The sequence below is a fragment of the Oryzias melastigma genome, linkage group LG5, assembly GCF_002922805.2.
Source record: "Oryzias melastigma strain HK-1 linkage group LG5, ASM292280v2, whole genome shotgun sequence".
Lineage (NCBI taxonomy): Eukaryota > Metazoa > Chordata > Actinopteri > Beloniformes > Adrianichthyidae > Oryzias > Oryzias melastigma.
Window position 1 is genome coordinate 35,612,211 of NC_050516.1, and position 18,478 is coordinate 35,630,688.

At 37.7% G+C, this 18,478-nt stretch overlaps 2 protein-coding genes across 2 annotated transcripts; both read left to right on the forward strand.

The window, feature by feature from the left end:
• Positions 1 to 57: 57 nt before the first annotated feature.
• Positions 58 to 5,675, forward strand: LOC112145714 (WD repeat-containing protein 82). The gene is made up of 9 exons (XM_024271107.2): positions 58 to 409; positions 488 to 588; positions 670 to 736; positions 1,557 to 1,656; positions 2,788 to 2,904; positions 3,123 to 3,278; positions 4,621 to 4,690; positions 4,762 to 4,904; positions 5,386 to 5,675. The coding sequence occupies exons 1-9, from the start codon at positions 249 to 251 to the stop codon at positions 5,416 to 5,418; spliced, it is 948 nt and encodes a 315-aa protein (XP_024126875.1). The 5' UTR covers positions 58 to 248; the 3' UTR covers positions 5,419 to 5,675.
• A 1,984-nt stretch (positions 5,676 to 7,659) lies between these two features.
• Positions 7,660 to 18,183, forward strand: LOC112145713 (twinfilin-2). The gene is made up of 11 exons (XM_024271105.2): positions 7,660 to 7,766; positions 11,062 to 11,139; positions 11,209 to 11,387; positions 13,130 to 13,225; positions 13,305 to 13,409; positions 14,255 to 14,269; positions 14,349 to 14,390; positions 14,468 to 14,593; positions 15,528 to 15,678; positions 17,811 to 17,932; positions 18,000 to 18,183. The coding sequence occupies exons 1-11, from the start codon at positions 7,742 to 7,744 to the stop codon at positions 18,156 to 18,158; spliced, it is 1,098 nt and encodes a 365-aa protein (XP_024126873.1). The 5' UTR covers positions 7,660 to 7,741; the 3' UTR covers positions 18,159 to 18,183.
• Positions 18,184 to 18,478: the final 295 nt, after the last annotated feature.

The following is an 18,478-nucleotide window of genomic DNA, read 5'->3' on the forward strand; positions in this document are numbered from 1 at the left end:
CAATACAACGATAACTTTTCTAAACCGCCCGCCACTCAGGTACCGAAATATAAATCGATCGTAAAACTGTTTCTTTCAAATTAAAACCTCTCACAGAGCAAAACTCTCCCTTTTAACGACATTTATCAATATCTGCGCTTTAAAAATAGAAAGATAAGTCACTACGCTTTGTTGAACTAAAAGGATATATTTATTGGACGAAGGAGTGAGTTTATTACGATGTTTTTACTAAGGGTCACATCGTAGCTATGAAGATCACAGACAGCGTGTTGAGGAGTTTTAGGGTCGCTAGGACATATCGATGCAATTCAGAGAAAGTAAACTGTTTGGATTACAGCCCAAATGGAGAAAATGCCATATCTAGCAGCAACGATGACTGCATTGTGTTATATGACATGCAAGAGGGGAAGTAAGGCTGTGCTTTTGATTGAATATGTCTGCATTTGCATCAGAAATAGTTCCTCATCACTGCTTTGTCCTCTTTCAGACCCAGCAGAACTCTGTTCAGCAAGAAGTATGGAGTGGACCTCATCCGCTACACCTATGGAGATGCAAACACAGTGGTGTACACCTCCAACAAGCTGGATGGTAAAACCTGCAGTCAGAAATATTAGAAGGGCAATAATATGCTACAAAAGTAGAAAACTGAATCTATCTTTTGTCCTTTAGACACCATCCGATACCTGTCACTCACTGACAACAAGTACATCCGATATTTCCCGGGTCACAGCGCACGGTGAGTGGAGTCCCTGGATCTGACCTCACATTTGTGAACGCCATCAAAGGGATTACAGGCAGGAACACAGAACACAGAGAGACCGGCTCGCTCAGATCCACACAGTCTTCCTCTTCTTATCATTTATTCATAACAGAGCATGTGAGTCACGTCACAGATCAAAGTTTTAGTTCAGGTTTTTATGACAAACTATATTCACAAACAAATTTTGAGTTGCCTCAACTGGCTCCGGAGCCGCAGGTTGCAGACCCCTGAATCGGGGCCTTCTCACTGTGAGGCGAGGGTGTTGACCACTGCACCACTGTACAGCCCTTTAAGAAAAAGTTTTTGCCGCAAATCTTTTCTTACCCCTGAGGCAAGACGGAAAAAGTAAGAACCACTGGTGGAAATGAGCAGAGGGAAACTCTTTGTAGTTTCTGCTCATTTTGACAGTTCAGTCCTGGAAAGGCAGAACTCAGATCATCTTTAAAAATGACCACTAATTACCACTAGTATAAAAGATGAACATACTTAAGCTCTGACTATGTTCAGCAAAATGTTTATGAATGAAAAACAAAAGTATAAGTTTGATTGCTCCCCCAGTCTTTGGTATTCTTGCTCTTTTTGCTCCCTCCTTCACCCTTCCTTCACTCTGGGATAGCTGCTTGTGACACAGATCTGATGAATGGATGGAGACCATTTTTATTTCAACCAAATACAAATTTTAACCTCGATGGACATAAAATTTGATTATATTCCTCAGGTTTTTACACAGTTCTATGAAATCTTTAGTTTCCACTGTGACATAATTTTTAACATTTTGCGTTTGTTTGTGGATCAGGGTAACTGCGCTCTCCATGTCTCCTGTGGATGAGATGTTCATCTCCAGCTCCTTAGATAAGACAATCCGGATCTGGGATCTGCGCTCTCCAGACTGTCAGGTACACAGCTTCTACTCGCTATTTTTACACTTATAAGTACAAATTATGTATCCTAAACTCTAAAGCAGGGGCGTCGAACTCAACTCAAGTGACCAAAATCTAAAACACACCTTAGGTCGTGGGCTGAACAGGATAAACATTTTGAAAATTCAGAAACTTTAAAAATTTTAATACCAACATTTTTTAATATAATTATGAACTAGATATATAGCATCACCTGCAATAATGCTAGTGTGAATGTTGTAAGCTGAATTTGGCCACTGAAGATGATAATGCTGAAAGCTGAAGAATCTTTAATTAATTGCTAAAAACGCTGAAATTGATAGCCAACTAAAGTATTAGCTCAATGCCAAATTAGCCTAAAAAACGAACAAAAAAACCTAGGTTAGCCAAAACAGTTAGCATGTAGCTAAAATATTAGCTAAACTCTAAAATTGACCAAAAAAAAGCCTAAATTTGCCAAAACGGCTAGCATGTAGCTGAAATATTAGCTAACTCCTAAATGGCCTAAAAAAAAAGAAAAGCCTAAGTTAGCCAAAACAGCTAGCATGTAGTTAAAATATTAGCTAAACTCCAAAATAGACAAAAAAATCTTAGTAATTGCCAAAATAGTCCAAAAAGCTAACAGAATGCTAATTTTAAAACTTCAAAACCGTTATGTTTTAATATTAATATGAATAATAAAATGGCAGGAATATTATTCCAGAATAAATTAACCTAAACCTTAAATAAAGTTTAATATTTTACTCTCCATAAAAATATATTTTGTCAAAATGTACAAGTTAGAAATAAGCACAAGATAACATCGAGCCATTAATAACAATAAAATAAAATAATCCGGAGGGCCGGATCTGGCCCCCGGACTTTGACTTTGAGACTTAAGTTGTAGAATCTTAAAAAAAAGCACAAATATTCACTTATAACAACATTATATATTAGCAGTTAACAAACATTTGTATCGTCAAGATTTCCAGAAATACTGTCATGACTAAAACTGAACAGATTATTCAAATAGAAATAAAAAAATAAATTAAGAAAAGTTTTTTTTAACATCAAGAGTTAATTAAAATCAAAGAGTGAGTTTACAACTACTTTTCCACATTTTTTCTTCTTGTTTCCTCTGTTTTTTAGGGTTTGACTAATCCGCTTGGGAGACCAATATGTTCCTTTGACCCTGATGGACTCATCTTTGCAGCGGGGGTGGAGTCCCAGGCCATTAAGCTGTATGACCTGCGTGCTTTTGACAAGGTACGGGTCAGATTGAAATCTACAGATGCCCACAGACTGAACAGTTGCCATGTTACGAAGAACTCACCATGTAACCATTAACACGATCGACGTCATTCCAATGACGTGGAATGACGTTGATTGAGTTAACAATTAAAAAAAATACAGTTAATACAATCATACATCATTGAGCTGTTCATCAAACCACAGCTAAAAGTCTTAAATCCTTCTCTTGAAAGGGCCCCTTTGCCAACTTTGAGTCTCGGTTCAACCGCGCCTGTGACTGGACCGGACTGAAGTTCAGCAACGACGGGAAGCAGATTCTCATCTACACAAACGGAGGCAGCATTCGCATCCTGAACGCCTTCAGCGGTTCTGTGCTGCACACATTTTCAGTAAGTCAGCTGTCGTTTCAGACCTACAGTTTCATCTGTTTTTATTATGACTGATAACTTTAACGCATTAACACAAGCAATTAATCAAAAAGAATTAACGCGTTAATATTTAATAGTGTGTTGAAACACTTCGTTGGGTATTATCCCCCTTATACGGTGGTCACTTGATAAATTTAAACATTTTAGATGATAAAAATTAAGGAAAAATTTTATATTTGGCCTGTTTTTTGCTACAAAGATTGTTTGTGGGATATTTTTCTTTTTTATTTGTGGTTCTTGTTCAATAATAAAAATTGACATTTAGTGCTGCCACTAATTATTATTTTAAAAGTCGACTAATCAGCGATTTTTTTTTCCAACTAATCAGGTCATGGGCAATCTGGATGTAAAACACACATCTTAACCATCATTAGCTTTAAACTAACTAAAAACTAGATACCTCCGATAATGCTAATGTGAATGCTGTAAGCTGAATTTGGCTGCTGAAGATGCTGAAATTGATAGCTAAAAATGCTTAAGTTGAAAGCTGAAATTGCTGAAGCTGACAGCTGAAAACGCTAAAGGTGATAGCCATATTAGTGAAATGCCGAATTTTAGCCTTAAAAAGCCTAAGTTAGCCAAAACAGTTATCATGCAGCTGAAATATTAGCTAAACTCCAAAATAACCTAAAAACAGAAAAGAGCCTAAATTAGCTAAAATAGCTAGCATGCAGCAGAAATATTAGCTAAACTATAAATTACTCTAAAAATACGAAAAAATCTTAATTAACCAAAACAGCTAGCATGTTGCTGAAATATTAGCTAAACTCCAAAATAACCTAAAAACAGAAAAGAGCCTAAATTACCTAAATTAGTTAGCACACAGCTGAAATATTAGATAAACTCTAAAATAGCCTAAAAAGCTGAAAAAGCCCAAGTTAGCCAAAACAGCTAGCATGTAGCTGAAATATTAGCTAAACTCCAAAATAGCCTGAAAAATCTTATTAAATGCCAAAATAGTCCAAAAAGCTAGCAGAATGCCAATATAACTTTCAATTTTACTACACTCTGACTCCATATAATATAAAGTAACGACTAATTGAACATTAAATTAGTCGTTGACTATTTTATTTATCGATTTGTCTTCGATTAGTCAACTAAATGTGGCAGTCCTATTGTCATTTAAAATGTACATGATTAAACATTGTGAGATACTAGGACTAAAAAAATAACATTAATCGCGATTAATTTTTTCAAATTTGTGATTAACTAGTTAAATATTTTGAATCGATTCCCAGCCCTAGTTTTTACTGAATCTGGAGGCGTTTTAAGGTAACTTGAAGTGACTGTTTTCCCTTTGAAGGGCTACAACAACAGTACAGGCATGGCCCTGGAAGCCTGCTTCACTCCAGACTCACAGTTCGTCATGATCGGTAAGCCTCTGCTTCAGCTCCGTTTCTGAGACAAAGACGTTGATAATAAGGACGAGGTGTGTCTGCCGCAGGCTCAGAGGACGGGAGAGTTCATGTCTGGAGCACAGAGAGTGGGATGAAGGTGGCAGTGCTGGATGGGAAGCATCCGGGAGCCATCAACACTCTGCAGTTCAACCCCAGATTCATGACGTTCGCCAGCGCCTGCACAAACATGGTGGGTGAGGCTGACACTCAAACATGGTGGGTGAGGCTGTCACTCGAACATGGTGGGTGAGGCTGTCACTCAACATGGTGGGTGAGGCTGTCAGTCAAACATGGTGGGTGAGGCTTTCACTCAAACATGGTGGGTGAGGCTGACACTCAAACATGGTGGGTGAGGCTGTCACTCAAACATGGTGGGTGAGGCTGTCACTCACACATGGTGGGTGAGGCTGACACTCGAACATGGTGGGTGAGGTTGTCACCCGAACATGGTGGGTGAGGCTGACACTCAAACATGGTGGGTGAGGCTGTCACTCAAACATGGTGGGTGAGGCTGTCACTCAAACATGGTGGGTGAGGCTGACACCCAAACATGGTGGGTGAGGCTGTCACTCAACATGGTGGGTGAGGCTGTCATTCAAACATGGTGGGTGAGGCTGTCACTCACACGTCTGTTTCTACCTGCTGACCGTTATTCGCTCTGTTCTCTGCAGACATTTTGGCTCCCGTGTGATGAAGACGTGTAAGAGCCCGGACATCCTCCACCTCGGCTGTAAGAACGTACTCATGAACACGACTCTTACCTTCAGACTAAAGTCCTGACCTCAGAGATTATGCTGGAGAAAAATCTTTTACCTGTAACATTTTATTTGAAACATTTTGAGACGTTTGTCTCTTCCACACGTATGAAGACGTTTGTGAAGAACTTTTGCTGACATTTATTTGGCTTTTTTCTACTGTCTGTACTGTGTTTTTATGGTTTAAATGTTTCATAATAAACAATTTTCCTTCATAAATATTCATTTGACTCACTATTTTAACATTATTTTCAATATTTAGTTTCCTGTCACATTATGGTTTACTGTTGATAATAATCTCCCTTTTAGTCCATCAACTGTTTACATTTGTTGTTCAGATTGTAGATGTATTCTTTCTGCAAACTTTAATAGCCCAACAGTGGATGTGATAGGCTCCAGCATCCCTTTAACCTAAAAGGGATTAAACAGGTTTGGAAAAAGGATAGAGGGATGGAGAGACGGATGGATGGATGGACAGATGGATAGAAGAACATTTCAATAGATGAATGGATGGTCGGAAGAAAGGTTGGAAGGAAGGAAGGAAAGATGGATGAATAGGTTCATGGATGGGTAGATTGACAGATGGATGAATGGAAGGAAAGATAGATGGATGGGTGGATAGAAGGAAAATTGAAAAGAAGGATGGATGGATGGAAGAAAGGAAGGACACATGGATGAATAGACAGATGGATAGAAGGACATATGGATGGATGGATGGATAGGTTGATGGATGGATGAAAGGAAAGATGGATGGATGGATAGAAGGAAATTTGAAAAGAAGGATGGATAAATGGAAGAAAGGAAGGACATATGGATGAATGGACAGATGGATAGAAGGACATTTCAATAGATGAATGGATGGGCGGAAGAAAGGCTGGAAGGAAGGAAGGATAGATGGATGGATTGACAGATGGATAGAAGGACATTTCAATAGATGAATGGATGGACGGAAGAAAGGCTGGATGGAAGGAAGGACAGATGGATGAATAGGTGGATAGATGGATGGATGGACAGAAGAAAGGATGGATGGAAGGAAGGATAGATGGATGAATAGGTGGATGGATGGATGGACAGAGGAAAGGATGGATGGATAGAAGGACATTTGAAAAGAAGGATGGATGGATGGAAGGACCAACAGATGGATGGATGGATGAACAGAATTATAATTCTTACACAAAATTGATGACAGACGGATGGAAGGATCTGTAGATAGATGGAGAGATGAAAGAACAGATAGATGAAGGATGTTCAGATAGATGGATAGACGTAAGGACGGACAGATCACATCTGAATATAGACTTAAGCCCAAAGATAAAATGTATTTTCACACAGGAAGTGAAGTGTGTGTCTGTGTGAGTCTGTGTGAGTCTGTCACGAGCACAAACACATCACGGTGTGTTCCTGCAGCAGAGCAGAGGGCTGGGAGCCATGTTGAATAATGTATAGATGCTTGGGTTGTGGACTCATTCGGAGTGAATAATGGATGATCCCATCACAGGTACTCACTTATCGTTCTCTCACCCACATCAGCTATGTGTGTGTGTGGGACCGGCGTGTGTGGTGGCGAGCGCGCACGCAGCGCTGGAACATTTAGAGTTTACAGTTTTACCCACAAAGCTTTGTTCCGTCCTGAGTCATACAGGCAGAACTCAGCAAAGTTCATTTCAATCATAAACTCCAGGAGATGACGTGTTTGTTGATGCTTCCAGTGGGATTGCAGGAGTTGATACACTTCACCTTTTACTCCACACAATTACTGATCAGATACTAAAGATATTTTGACCACAGTGTCCTGGAACGGCGTTGAAATGTGGCGCTCCGACTCTGGCCCGGTGTCACATTTCTGGGCTGGAATTTGAGATCCCACAGTGGCGTCTGCCTGAGCTGATCAGCCTGAATGAGTGATAAAATGTCTTTACACCTGACACACCGGCCGCATCGGCAAACCTTCAACCCTTCCGCTGCCATCCCAGGATGCGGAGTGGCGCGCGGCGCCGCAGAGAACGGCGTGTGACCTGCTAGAGAATGCTGCGGTCACTGATACGCAGAGAGTTTTAGATCGGCGGCTGCTTTGGCATATCCTCTGACAGACACGTTATTACTCATCAGCCACAGTTCCGCAGATTGTATTTCAAGTGTTGGGAAGCTCCTGAGTGGCTCAGGAGACATTTATGTCACAGGTGCGCCCGGGTCCACCTGTCCGGCTTCAGAGGAGAGTCAGGCCGAGTGCTGAGCGAGGACACACCTGGACGCCGTCGTAAAGCAGCAGAAAATGTCTCACCAAACTGGAATTGATGGTAAGCCAACATTACTGTGTAGTCTTTGCTGTGAACAGCTCATGTACTTCTAATGTTTGTGCAAATACAATCCACTCACATTTTTGTTCAATATTTTGCTTAAATTTCTAATGTTTTTATCACTGAATTTGATCACAAACCTTTTTCATAAATGAGAGATTAAAAATACTGTGATTAATGTAATTGTTCTTAATTTATTTTAAAAAAACAGTTACAATAATGAATATATAAATGTAAATGTCTGGATGTGTGTGTAATGGCATTTGGTAACTGGAGCATCCGAGTCTGGTTGACGGAAGCGTACCTCTCTCACCTTTCTCACCTGGTCCTCCATCATTGATGAGGCTGCTGTGTTTGGTAACCATGGTGAGACAAGAGGGAGGTGGAAGGTCAAATACGTAGTTTTTGTGTAATACATTTAGTGCTGTCACGCGATTAATTTTATTTAACTTAACCTGTAATTAATTCATCTTATTGACTATGATTTACTTTGAATCTAACTTAAATATTTGCTGGGAAAATGTGATATATTATTGTGATTCACTAGATCAATTCCATTCTTTTGTTTCTTCAAATTCAATTTTGAGTTTACAAATTTATACAAATTTTTTTGAGAAATTCATTATTAATCTAATTTGTTTTGAATATATTTATATTAATCTGATCCAGTTCACATACTGTAAAAGTGAAATAAAGTAGAGAAAAGTAGTAAAATAATGACATTGTTAATATCATACAGTGTTACATGGATTCTCTAAAGTAGAAGTTCTAACAAAAATGTTCAGATCATTAACATTGTAAACATTGTTCTGCTTCTCCTGGAGGACGTTTCCGTTTGGCCACTAGGTGGCGATCGCGCTATAGCACATGTGTCAAGTCAAGACCTGATGTTATCTGGCACTCATTTCTAACTTGTGTAATTTTGACAAAATATATTTTTATGGAGAGTAAAATTTGAAAGTTTTATTTAAAGTTTAAGTTGATTTATTCTGGAATAATATTCCTGACTCAAAAAAAAAAAAAAAACTTTTAAAAAGTTACGGTTTTAAAATAAAAAAAAATAGCATTCTACTAGCTTTTTGGACTATTTCGGCATTTCCTAAGATTTGTGGGGCTATTTTGGAGTTTAGCTAATATTTCAGCTACATGCTAACTGTTTTGGCTAATTTAGACTTTTTTCGTTTTTTAGGGTATTTTGAAATTTAGCATTTTTTTAGCTACATGCTAAGTGTTTTGGCTAACCTAGGTTTTTTTGTTTTGTTTTGTTTTCTGGGCTAATTTGGCACTTGACTAATATTTGAGCTACTATCAATTTCAGCATCTTCAGCAGCCAAATTCAGCTTACAGCATTCCCACTAGCATTATTGGAGGTAATGCTATACATCTAGTTCATAATTGTGTTAAAAAGTTACGGTTTCAACGTTTTAGAGTTTTCAATAAATGTTTATCCTGGAGGTTGATCTAAGGTGTGTTTTGGATTTCGGCCCCAGTGCGATTGAGTTTGACAGTCCTGCGCTATAGCATCACAACTTATTACAGAAGAAGAAAGTATGAGCAAAAAACAATGCTTTAGACCAAAAATTGGTATTTTAAAAAAAGTCATCCCTCTGAGTAAATAAAGATGTTCATTTAGTCAGCAATGACCTTGCGTTAACATTAGCCGTCCTATGGGAAATTGAATGAATTAAGTTTTTTTATAAATTGATTATTGATCTGTTTAGGTTAGGTCAGTTCAAATCGATTAATCAATTTCAACCCAGCCCCCTTTATTAGCATTTGAATTCATGACATTGCACAGTAAAAGATCAAAGCATAACTTAAAAAGTAGCTTCATAAATTATTTAATTATGACAGATTATTTTACTTTCATACACCAAGGGGGATTTTTTTCAGTCTGGAACAATGAATAAAATAAAAACACATCAGGTCCAGAGGGCTCTTATTTAACACATAAAAACAATAGGAAAACTTTTCTGAGCATTCCACAAAATATTGACCACAAACTTCTTATTGTTTGGTGAATTTGAAGACTGTAATGCAGCAGAAGAAAAGAAAAATTAAGAAGGAAATGAGATACAAGAAGGTGACGGCAACAAATTGAAGTATTAAGACTTTAGACTTTAGTGTATTCAGACTCGACACATTGTGTTCGCTTAAACAGACCAAACACAAGGATCAGGACTCGATCTGAACCCAATAAAATTGGTTCCGTCTGATCCAATGTACTGTCCAGAAACAAGCAGTAAGAGGTGAAGTTCCCCCCTGAAATTATGTTTTGTTCGACTTATTACGGTGTTTAGGATACACCACTTTCCTTCGCTGTAGCAGAGCGAGGTCGGTGCAGGCCCTGTAGCCGTTACCATGACAACACATCACTTTAAGACTCAAATAGTCAATTTTTTTGTGAAAAACGATTAAACCTAAAAAAATAACAAGATTAAAATCCTAATTAGGGCTGTGAACCTTATATAACTTGAATTAACGCATTAATATTAATTAGAGCAACTTAATTAACATAAATGTGTGTCAACATCTTTGTTTTCTTGGAGTAAAACTGTTGACATAAAAGTTTTTAGAGTTTCTGGATAAACACTTGATAAATTGAAAAAATTAAGACAATAAAAATTAAGGAAAAATTTCTCTCTTGCCTCTTTTATTTCAAAGTATTTTCATAAAATGTAGTAAAATGTGATTAATAGAGATCAATCACAACAAAAAAGTGTGATTAATCTGATTTTTTTTCCTTTTTTAGTTCGTTAATGGCCTTAATTAAAGATAAATGTTCTGAATGTAAAGTTTTGCTTGTTATTTCATATCACAGATAAGAAGTTGGATAATAAGTGGTCGGCAAAAACTTTGTCATTAAAAAAAAAAGTTAATTGCAATTAATTTTTTCCCTGTTTGCGATTAATTCGTTAATTTTTTTATTCAATTCCCGGCCCTACTAATAATTAGTTTTTATATTTATTTATTTTGTAAATGATCATGATAAAAGTGGGATAATGACCTTTAAGGTGCGCATTATCAGAAATTAATGGACATTAATCAGGGCTCTGCCTTGTCCTTTAATTTATAATAACTAACAACTCTTTGGGAATTTTCCCTTATATAATAAATTATAATTATAGATTAACTTAAAAAAAAATTCTGTGATTAATTAATTGCGATTAAATTGATAATTTGACCCCCCTAAATAAATTACCACCCAGGGCTCTTTCTCTGAGGTAAAGTCAAACCTTCTTCATGGAGGTCAAACTTCCTCCAGTTGACTTTCCTATTGACCTGATTCTTTCAGCAACTTCTGAACTGAAAGAGTTCCTGGCACGAGCGAGAGGAGGCTCCATCCGAATCATGAAGATTATCATCAGAAACGGTAAATGTGACGCCTGGTATTTCTCCAAACTGAGGAGCAGGGTTTGACTCCTGGTCTTTTCTCTTCTAGAGGAGTTGGTTCTAGACTCATGCAGGGAGCCCGTCCACAGCTGGGAGAAGGATTATGATCAGTTTCTGCTACCTCTGCTCACACCACAGCAGCCATGCTACATCCTCTACCGGCTGGACTCCAAGAACTCGCAGGGATACGAGTGGATCTTCATCTCGTGGTCTCCTGATCATTCACCCGTACGTGTGTTTCGTGGTCTGTAGTTACTCCATTCTCTATCCAGTTTGGGTTGAAGCCTGGAGGCGAGACGCACAAGAGCTTTCCTGCAGCCAAAGATCAGTTTTACTTATGTGCCAACGTCTGACCTTTTATAAATAAAAAAAAACTAAACCAGATCTAGAGAAATGTTGAACTTTTTGCATGTAATTTAACAGTTTATGACTTTTTCAATGCAGCAAAAATAACCCTGTAAATCAAAAAATTGACAGAAAACTTTATTTTTTCTTGAGACAGAATGTTTTTTTATTGTTAATCCTTTGATATTTCTACCAGAAAGTTTTGCAATATTTATTTTTAATTAGATACAGATAAAATCAACTATTATACACTGGTTGATTTTCAACAATATTGGTTTAAGATTCAAAATTTGTGTTAAAAGAAAATCACCCGGTTTCCCTCCTGTCTCAAATGTCATCCACACATTTAACTGTATTATAAAGAATTAACCATAAACAAATTTTGCATTCTTTCAACACAGTAAAAAATAATGTAAAACGAGGAACAATGGATGAGCTATTCTCACCATAAAGTTTTGAAAATTGGCTAAAATTTTCCCTCCAAAAGTGTTTTTGAGATTTTATGGAAGCAGCCATTTTGAAATGAGCAGAAAAGGCCTTTCTACTGCCCCTAGTGGAGTGATGGTGAACTACAGGGTAGAAAACATGGACCACATTATGGTGTTTTGGGGGAATGTTTTGATATTGCTAATGAGATTGGACTTTAAGAAATACTTGTACTGGATAAGACATGAAAGTTATAAAGCAGGGGTGTAGCCGGATCTGGCCCGCCAGATGGTTTAGTCCAGCCCAGGATGTTTGGGGGGAAAAAAGCAAGTTTCTATTCCAATCCTGTGGCGAGGAATAAGAAATGACTGCAATGTGCAATTCCGCCACTAGGAGGAGCAAAGAAAAAGAAATACCGACAAAACAAGAGATCAAGAAATACGCACAAAAAACAATATAATAAGTGATTAGGCTGCAACGACGGCGTATTAAGGCCATTTTACAAACAAAATAAGTAGTAAGTACAACTTTAAATCTTGTAAAGTTGTATATTTATTACTTTAAAAAGTCATAAGCTAAATTTATGACGTTTTTCTTGTACATTTACAACTTTTAATCTAGTAAATTTGTTAGATTAAAACTTGTAGATTTACGAGATTTAAAGTCAATAAAAAAATTAAAAAAAACTTGTACTATTATTATTAATTTTTTTGGTGGCCCTAATACTCCATTGTAGACTACTGACTGAGAAAAAACAAAACAAAACAAACAAAAAACAAGGCTACAGATAACAAGTTGACCATAGATCATTTTGCTATTATGTCAATGATCCGGCTGAACCAAAATGAGTTTGACACCCCTGTTATAAAGGGTTATGAATACATTTTTATTTTCTGTTACTGCTAAGAAGTGAATAAGCATGATATTTATAAGATATTTTAAGTAAGGACACAAGAAAAGTCTTTAAAAATTAAAGTATAAAAATAAATAGAGGAAAAAAGCTTGTATTTGACATTACTGTTTGCTTATTTTTAACCCACATCCTATATTGGTGCTGTGTGCAAAATGTAAAATCTGCCTTTTCTCCTCATTTTATGTGAACATTAACGTTTCTAAACTATATAATTAACTGTTTTCCAATTCAATATTATCTAAACTATAAAAAAGACAGTTTGTTTTTGCGCTCTGCTGCCTCACAGGTCAGGCAAAAGATGATGTACGCCGCCACCCGTGCCACCCTGAAGAAGGAGTTTGGAGGAGGCCACATCAAAGATGAAATGTTTGGTACCGTTGAGGTTTGTGAAATCCCTTCAGCAGACTGAGCTGTGGGTCTGTCAGCTGCGCTAGTGACCACGGTTGTGTCTGTGTTTGCAGGAGGACCTGTGTTTCCAGGGTTACCTGCGCCACAGATCCTCCTGCTCGTCTCCCGCTCCTCTGACAGCAGCTGAGCAGGAGCTGCAGCGAATCAGGGTCACAGAGGTGCGCACGAAGACCTCAATGTCCACCATGACAGCTCATTACAGATATATCACGTGTCGAAATCAAGGCCCAATTCTATCCGGTCCTCCAGATCATTTTATTTTATTGTTATTAATGGCCTGATGTTATCTTGTGTTCATTTTTAACTTGTATAATTTGACAAAATATATTATATATTAAATTCAGTAGATTTAGTTCAGTAGATTTATTCTGAAATAATATTCCTGCCTTTTTATTATTCATAATTATGTTAAAATGTTATAGTTTTAAAGCTTAAAAATTAGCATTCTGCTAGCTTTTTGGACTATTTTAGCATTTACTAAGATTTTTTTGACTATTTTGGAGTTTAGTTAATATTTCAGCGACATGCTAGCAGTTTTGGCTAATTTAGGGTTTTCTTTTTAAGTTTTCTTAGGCTGTTTTGGAGTTTGGCTAATATTTACATGCTAGCTGTTTTGGCTAATTTAGGCCTTTTTTTATTTTTTGGGGCTAATTTGGCATTTAGCTAATATTTTAGCTAGCTATCAGCTTTAATGTTTTCAGCTTCAGTGTTTTCAGTTTTCAGCTTCAGCATTTTCAGCTATCAATTTTAGCATCTTCTTCAGCTATCAGTTCTAGCATCTTCAGCGGCCAAATTCAGCTAAAGCATTCACACTAGCATTACCGCAGACAATGCTACATATCTAGAACATAAGTATGTTAAAAGTTACGGTTTTAATGTTTTAAAAATTTAGTTTTAGAATCTTCAATTAATGTTTATCCTGTTCGACCCGTGATCTAAGGTGTTTTTGGATTTTGGCCCCTTGTGCGATTGAGTTTTTATTTATCTCTTCCTTTTCCTGCAGGATAAAGTGGTGTGGGTATGTTTCCTTTTTATATAAAAGAATCATGTTTGTGTGTCTGTGAAAAAAGCTAAATTTCCTCCTTTGGCTTCTTCAGGATGAGCGCAGACGGATTGGGACTCCTACAGCCCGGGCGAGGGTCTGTCACCTTCAGTGCACTTTCTGCTCATTCCCTGAACAGCGAGACAGGAAGAATAACTGTGTTTTTCCCCTCAGGTCACTATGGAATTTGGCTTAGATAAGAGAGCACAGACTCTTCAGGGTCTGTCATTTCCTTTACAAGAAGAGGCCAAACGAGCTCTGCAGCAGCTAAAGCACAAACGCATCAACTACATCCAGCTGGTGAGCCACGAAGGAATATCTGCACGGATTATTTTACACTGAGAATCCTGGAAATTCAACAAATTGAAGTCAATTCAGTTCTTCTTTGGACTGAATCTCGACCAATTTCGCCATGTTAGGACGTTAGCAAGCAGTGATTGTTTTGAGAATTTGTCAAGCTATGTCCGAATTCCCCACTCGCCATTTTTTAGTGCTGTTCGAAACTACTAATTCCAAAATCGAGAGTGCTAGAAATTTCCCAGAAGTCTTTGTGAAAAACTAGCATGCATCGATGCTCACTAGATTAGCAAATATAGACCAAAATGCATTGCGGTTGAATAAGTTTTTGCAGAAAAAGGTGTTTAAATGTATTTTTTTAATGACCAATCCACATTTTCACCATCAGAACACAGTGGAGTCGTATATAAACGCTGCGAAATGTTCGTATTAATTCGATTTTGTCTTAAATCGTTGACGTCATATCCGGCGTTTGGAAAAACAAAAAAACAAAAAAATCCAGGACACTGTATAGTCCGGCACTATATATTTTTTTTGTATTTAGGGGTTTGAGAGGGAATTCGGACATAACCTTAGTCTAATGCTTCGAACGTTTGAGGTGGGGCCAGCAGGGACCACATGCTCTTATTGAGGGATCTGATTGGCCAGTTTATAACTCTAATAACTAGCAATAAAGAAAATATATAATGGAAAAAAATAGGTTTGGCAAGAACATGTTAAGAAGAGACACCAGAGCAAGAAGGGTTATTCTGACAAACAGAATGAGAGTAAACGGTTTATTTTGGCTTCCTGGGACCAGTACTTCCTGTTTGGATCTCAAAGGGGGAGGGGATGATGAGTCCAGTTCTCTCTATAATCTGTATATGAGCGCGACACACTTTCTAATCAGTGACACAAAGAACAAACAAGGTGTTCACAGGTGTGTTCTGTGTTGCAGAGGCTGGATGTTGACAAAGAGACCATCGAGCTGGTTCACACCAAACCAACGGAAATCCATGAGCTTCCCTTCAGGATTCCCACAGATTCCCCGAGATACCACTTCTTTGTCTTCAAGCATTCCCATCAAGGCCAGCTGGATGAGGCGCTTGGTAATCCAGTCTACAGAAAACAACAGAAACCTTCACTGTTTCTCTGCTGCTATTTTCTGAACAGATCTTTAAAGTCCAACTCCAACTATATTTCGATCTATTTTAAAAGCATTCTCAGTAGTCTTTTAATTACACTTTTACCAATTTTAGCCTAAGTCAAAAAAATACGTGTCGTTAAGTCACAAATAGATCCCATGAAATGGTCGTATTGATTTGATTTTCACTTCGTGAAATCGATGATGTCATATCCGCCTTTTAGCAAAACAGAAGTAAAGTAGTGAGTCGGAATTGCTTTTAAAATCCAGGGCACTGGATAGTCCCGCATAGTTTTTTAGTAGTTTGGGATTAGGGAGGGATTTCGGACATAGCCTTGGAGTAGGCCCGCCCCCGTTTCCCATCATCCATCTGTTACATGCTCTCCTGCTAGCTTACACCCCTCACAACTCCAACACAACATTACTGTTGGATATCGGAGCTATCCATCTGTAATGTTTGATCCAGATTCCAGCTCAGACGAGGAAAACACAAACGTTCATGGATCCGTTTGTCTACAAGTGGAGCGGATTGTAGTTTCTACGTCATCTTTTTTCCAACTGTGTCTTTTTCTAATTCCCAATAATACAGAAATACTCAGAAATGCAATTTTAAGCCTAAATTTCTTTACATATGTCCTCCATCATCAGAAAAAACATCTAAAAACATCTTAAAACACAATTTTTATTTCAGTGGGTCTTGAAAGTCCACCTATGACAATTTTTTAAATCAAAAAATGTTCCCAGTAGTGTTTTCATTGTGATTATGACGTTTTTAACCAAAATCCCACAACCTAAATGTCTTGAAAACATTTTTTTCATGTTGATCTGAAGCCTCTGTTTCCAAAATCTCCTCTGAGGGGGCGTGGCTTTTGGTGCTCCACCCCTGATCCTCCCCTGTCTGATTATAATAGCTCTGCGTCTTGCTAGCGTAAATCTTCGCCGCTGCTACATAAAAACTAAACCAACCATTTTTCAGAAGAAAAATGCCGCACCTACATGTAAAAATTAAAAAAAACAGGATTTTCATCAGAGGGAGACTTAAAAAAAACGGAAGAATTCACTCCTGACCATTTTCATTGTTGTGTAATTGCCTCATACAACAAGTGCTCTATTTTTCTCAGGTCTTAAAATGAAACAGATTCACAGGAAAGTTGTTCTTGTCTTTGTATTTCTTTTAGTAGCATTTCTTATCTCAGCACATATTTGTTTGTGTTAATGAGATTTATGGAGTACTCTGGTTTTGTGTAAACCTCTCCACCATCACGACAGCTCCCTCTGCAGGAAGCTTCCTGAGACTCGGCCTGTGCCTGAACTTTGAGTTGCTTTCAGGAAGAATGTTGTTGACAGGAAGAGCTTCATCATCCTTTGAAAAAATCACAAGTTTTCAGCAGTTTTATTGGTAGAAAAATAATTGTTTATCATATTTAAAATATTTATTAATTGAATTATCATTTCTTTTTTTTATCTACAAATAGTTAGAAATGTATCTTTTATTTTTAATGAAAATGTTCAGTTTCATAGCCTGTTGACATTTCCTCTTAATTTTTAAACACTCGGTGGGTCTGTACTAGTATGAGCCAAATGGTTTCAGCGTGATTTCATAGACGTTTTTACAGATATAGGTTATGAATTATGGAACGTTGTGTTTCTACATCATGTACAGCTTGTTTAGCTCTGAACTGAGAGCTCAAGGAGAAAGCTAAAGTGATTTAGTGCTCACTTTGTCCTGTGTGGAGAAATAAAAAAGCACATTCCTACAGTCAAGTCAAAATAACTTGAGAATAGCATCTTTAAGTCTCCAGGTGCAGCTTATGAGCTGTAAATCTGAGGAATTTTAGCTGGACTGCGAGGAAAAGTTTTGATTTATTTTCAAAGCGTTCCCAATGGTCTGTTAATTAATATGTTTTTATCCATATAAATAAAAAATCTGTCATTTTTCAAGACATAGTTTCTGCAGAGCGGCAGGAGTTCATAAGAAATTCACCTCTTGTTTAAGCATGGTCAGAAAAATGCTCCAATAACATGTTAAAAACCCAATTTTCCTCCGAGTGGGTCTTTAACGATCGAATGTTCATGTTCTGAACTCGTCTTTTCCAGTGTTCATATACTCCATGCCCGGATACACGTGCAGCATCAAGGAGCGGATGTTGTACTCCAGCTGCAAGAACCGGCTACTGGATGAGGTGGAGAGAGACTACCAGCTGGAAGTCACCAAGAAGGTAGAGATGACCCAGAGAAGGCCTGCTGGTTCATTTGTCTGAACGCTCATTCAAATCCTCTGCACAGATGGAGATAGACAGTGGTGACGGCCTGACGGAGGAATTCCTGTACGAAGAGGTTCATCCCATGGAGCACACCCTAAAGCAGGCCTTTGCTAAACCTCGAGGGCCCGGAGGGAAGAGGGGCAACAAACGGCTCATCAAGGGCGCCGGGGAGGATAACTAGATAAATGGAGATGTTTAAGAATTGATTTATGTGACTGTTTCGCTCTTGCCTGTTAGAGAGAGAGAGAATACGCTTTCCATCAAACTCATTTTGACAGGTGACCTTTGACCCTTCACTATCCATCAAACTCGTTTACACTGGTGCCCCGCCCCTCGAGATAATGTAACAATTTAATATCAATTTTAGATTTAAAGGGTGTATAGCACGTGGCCCTCCAGATTGTTTTATTTTATTCTTATTAATTCCCTAATGTTATCTTGTGCTTATTTCTAACTTGAATGATTTTGGGTATATATATTTTGATGGAGAGTAAAATATTG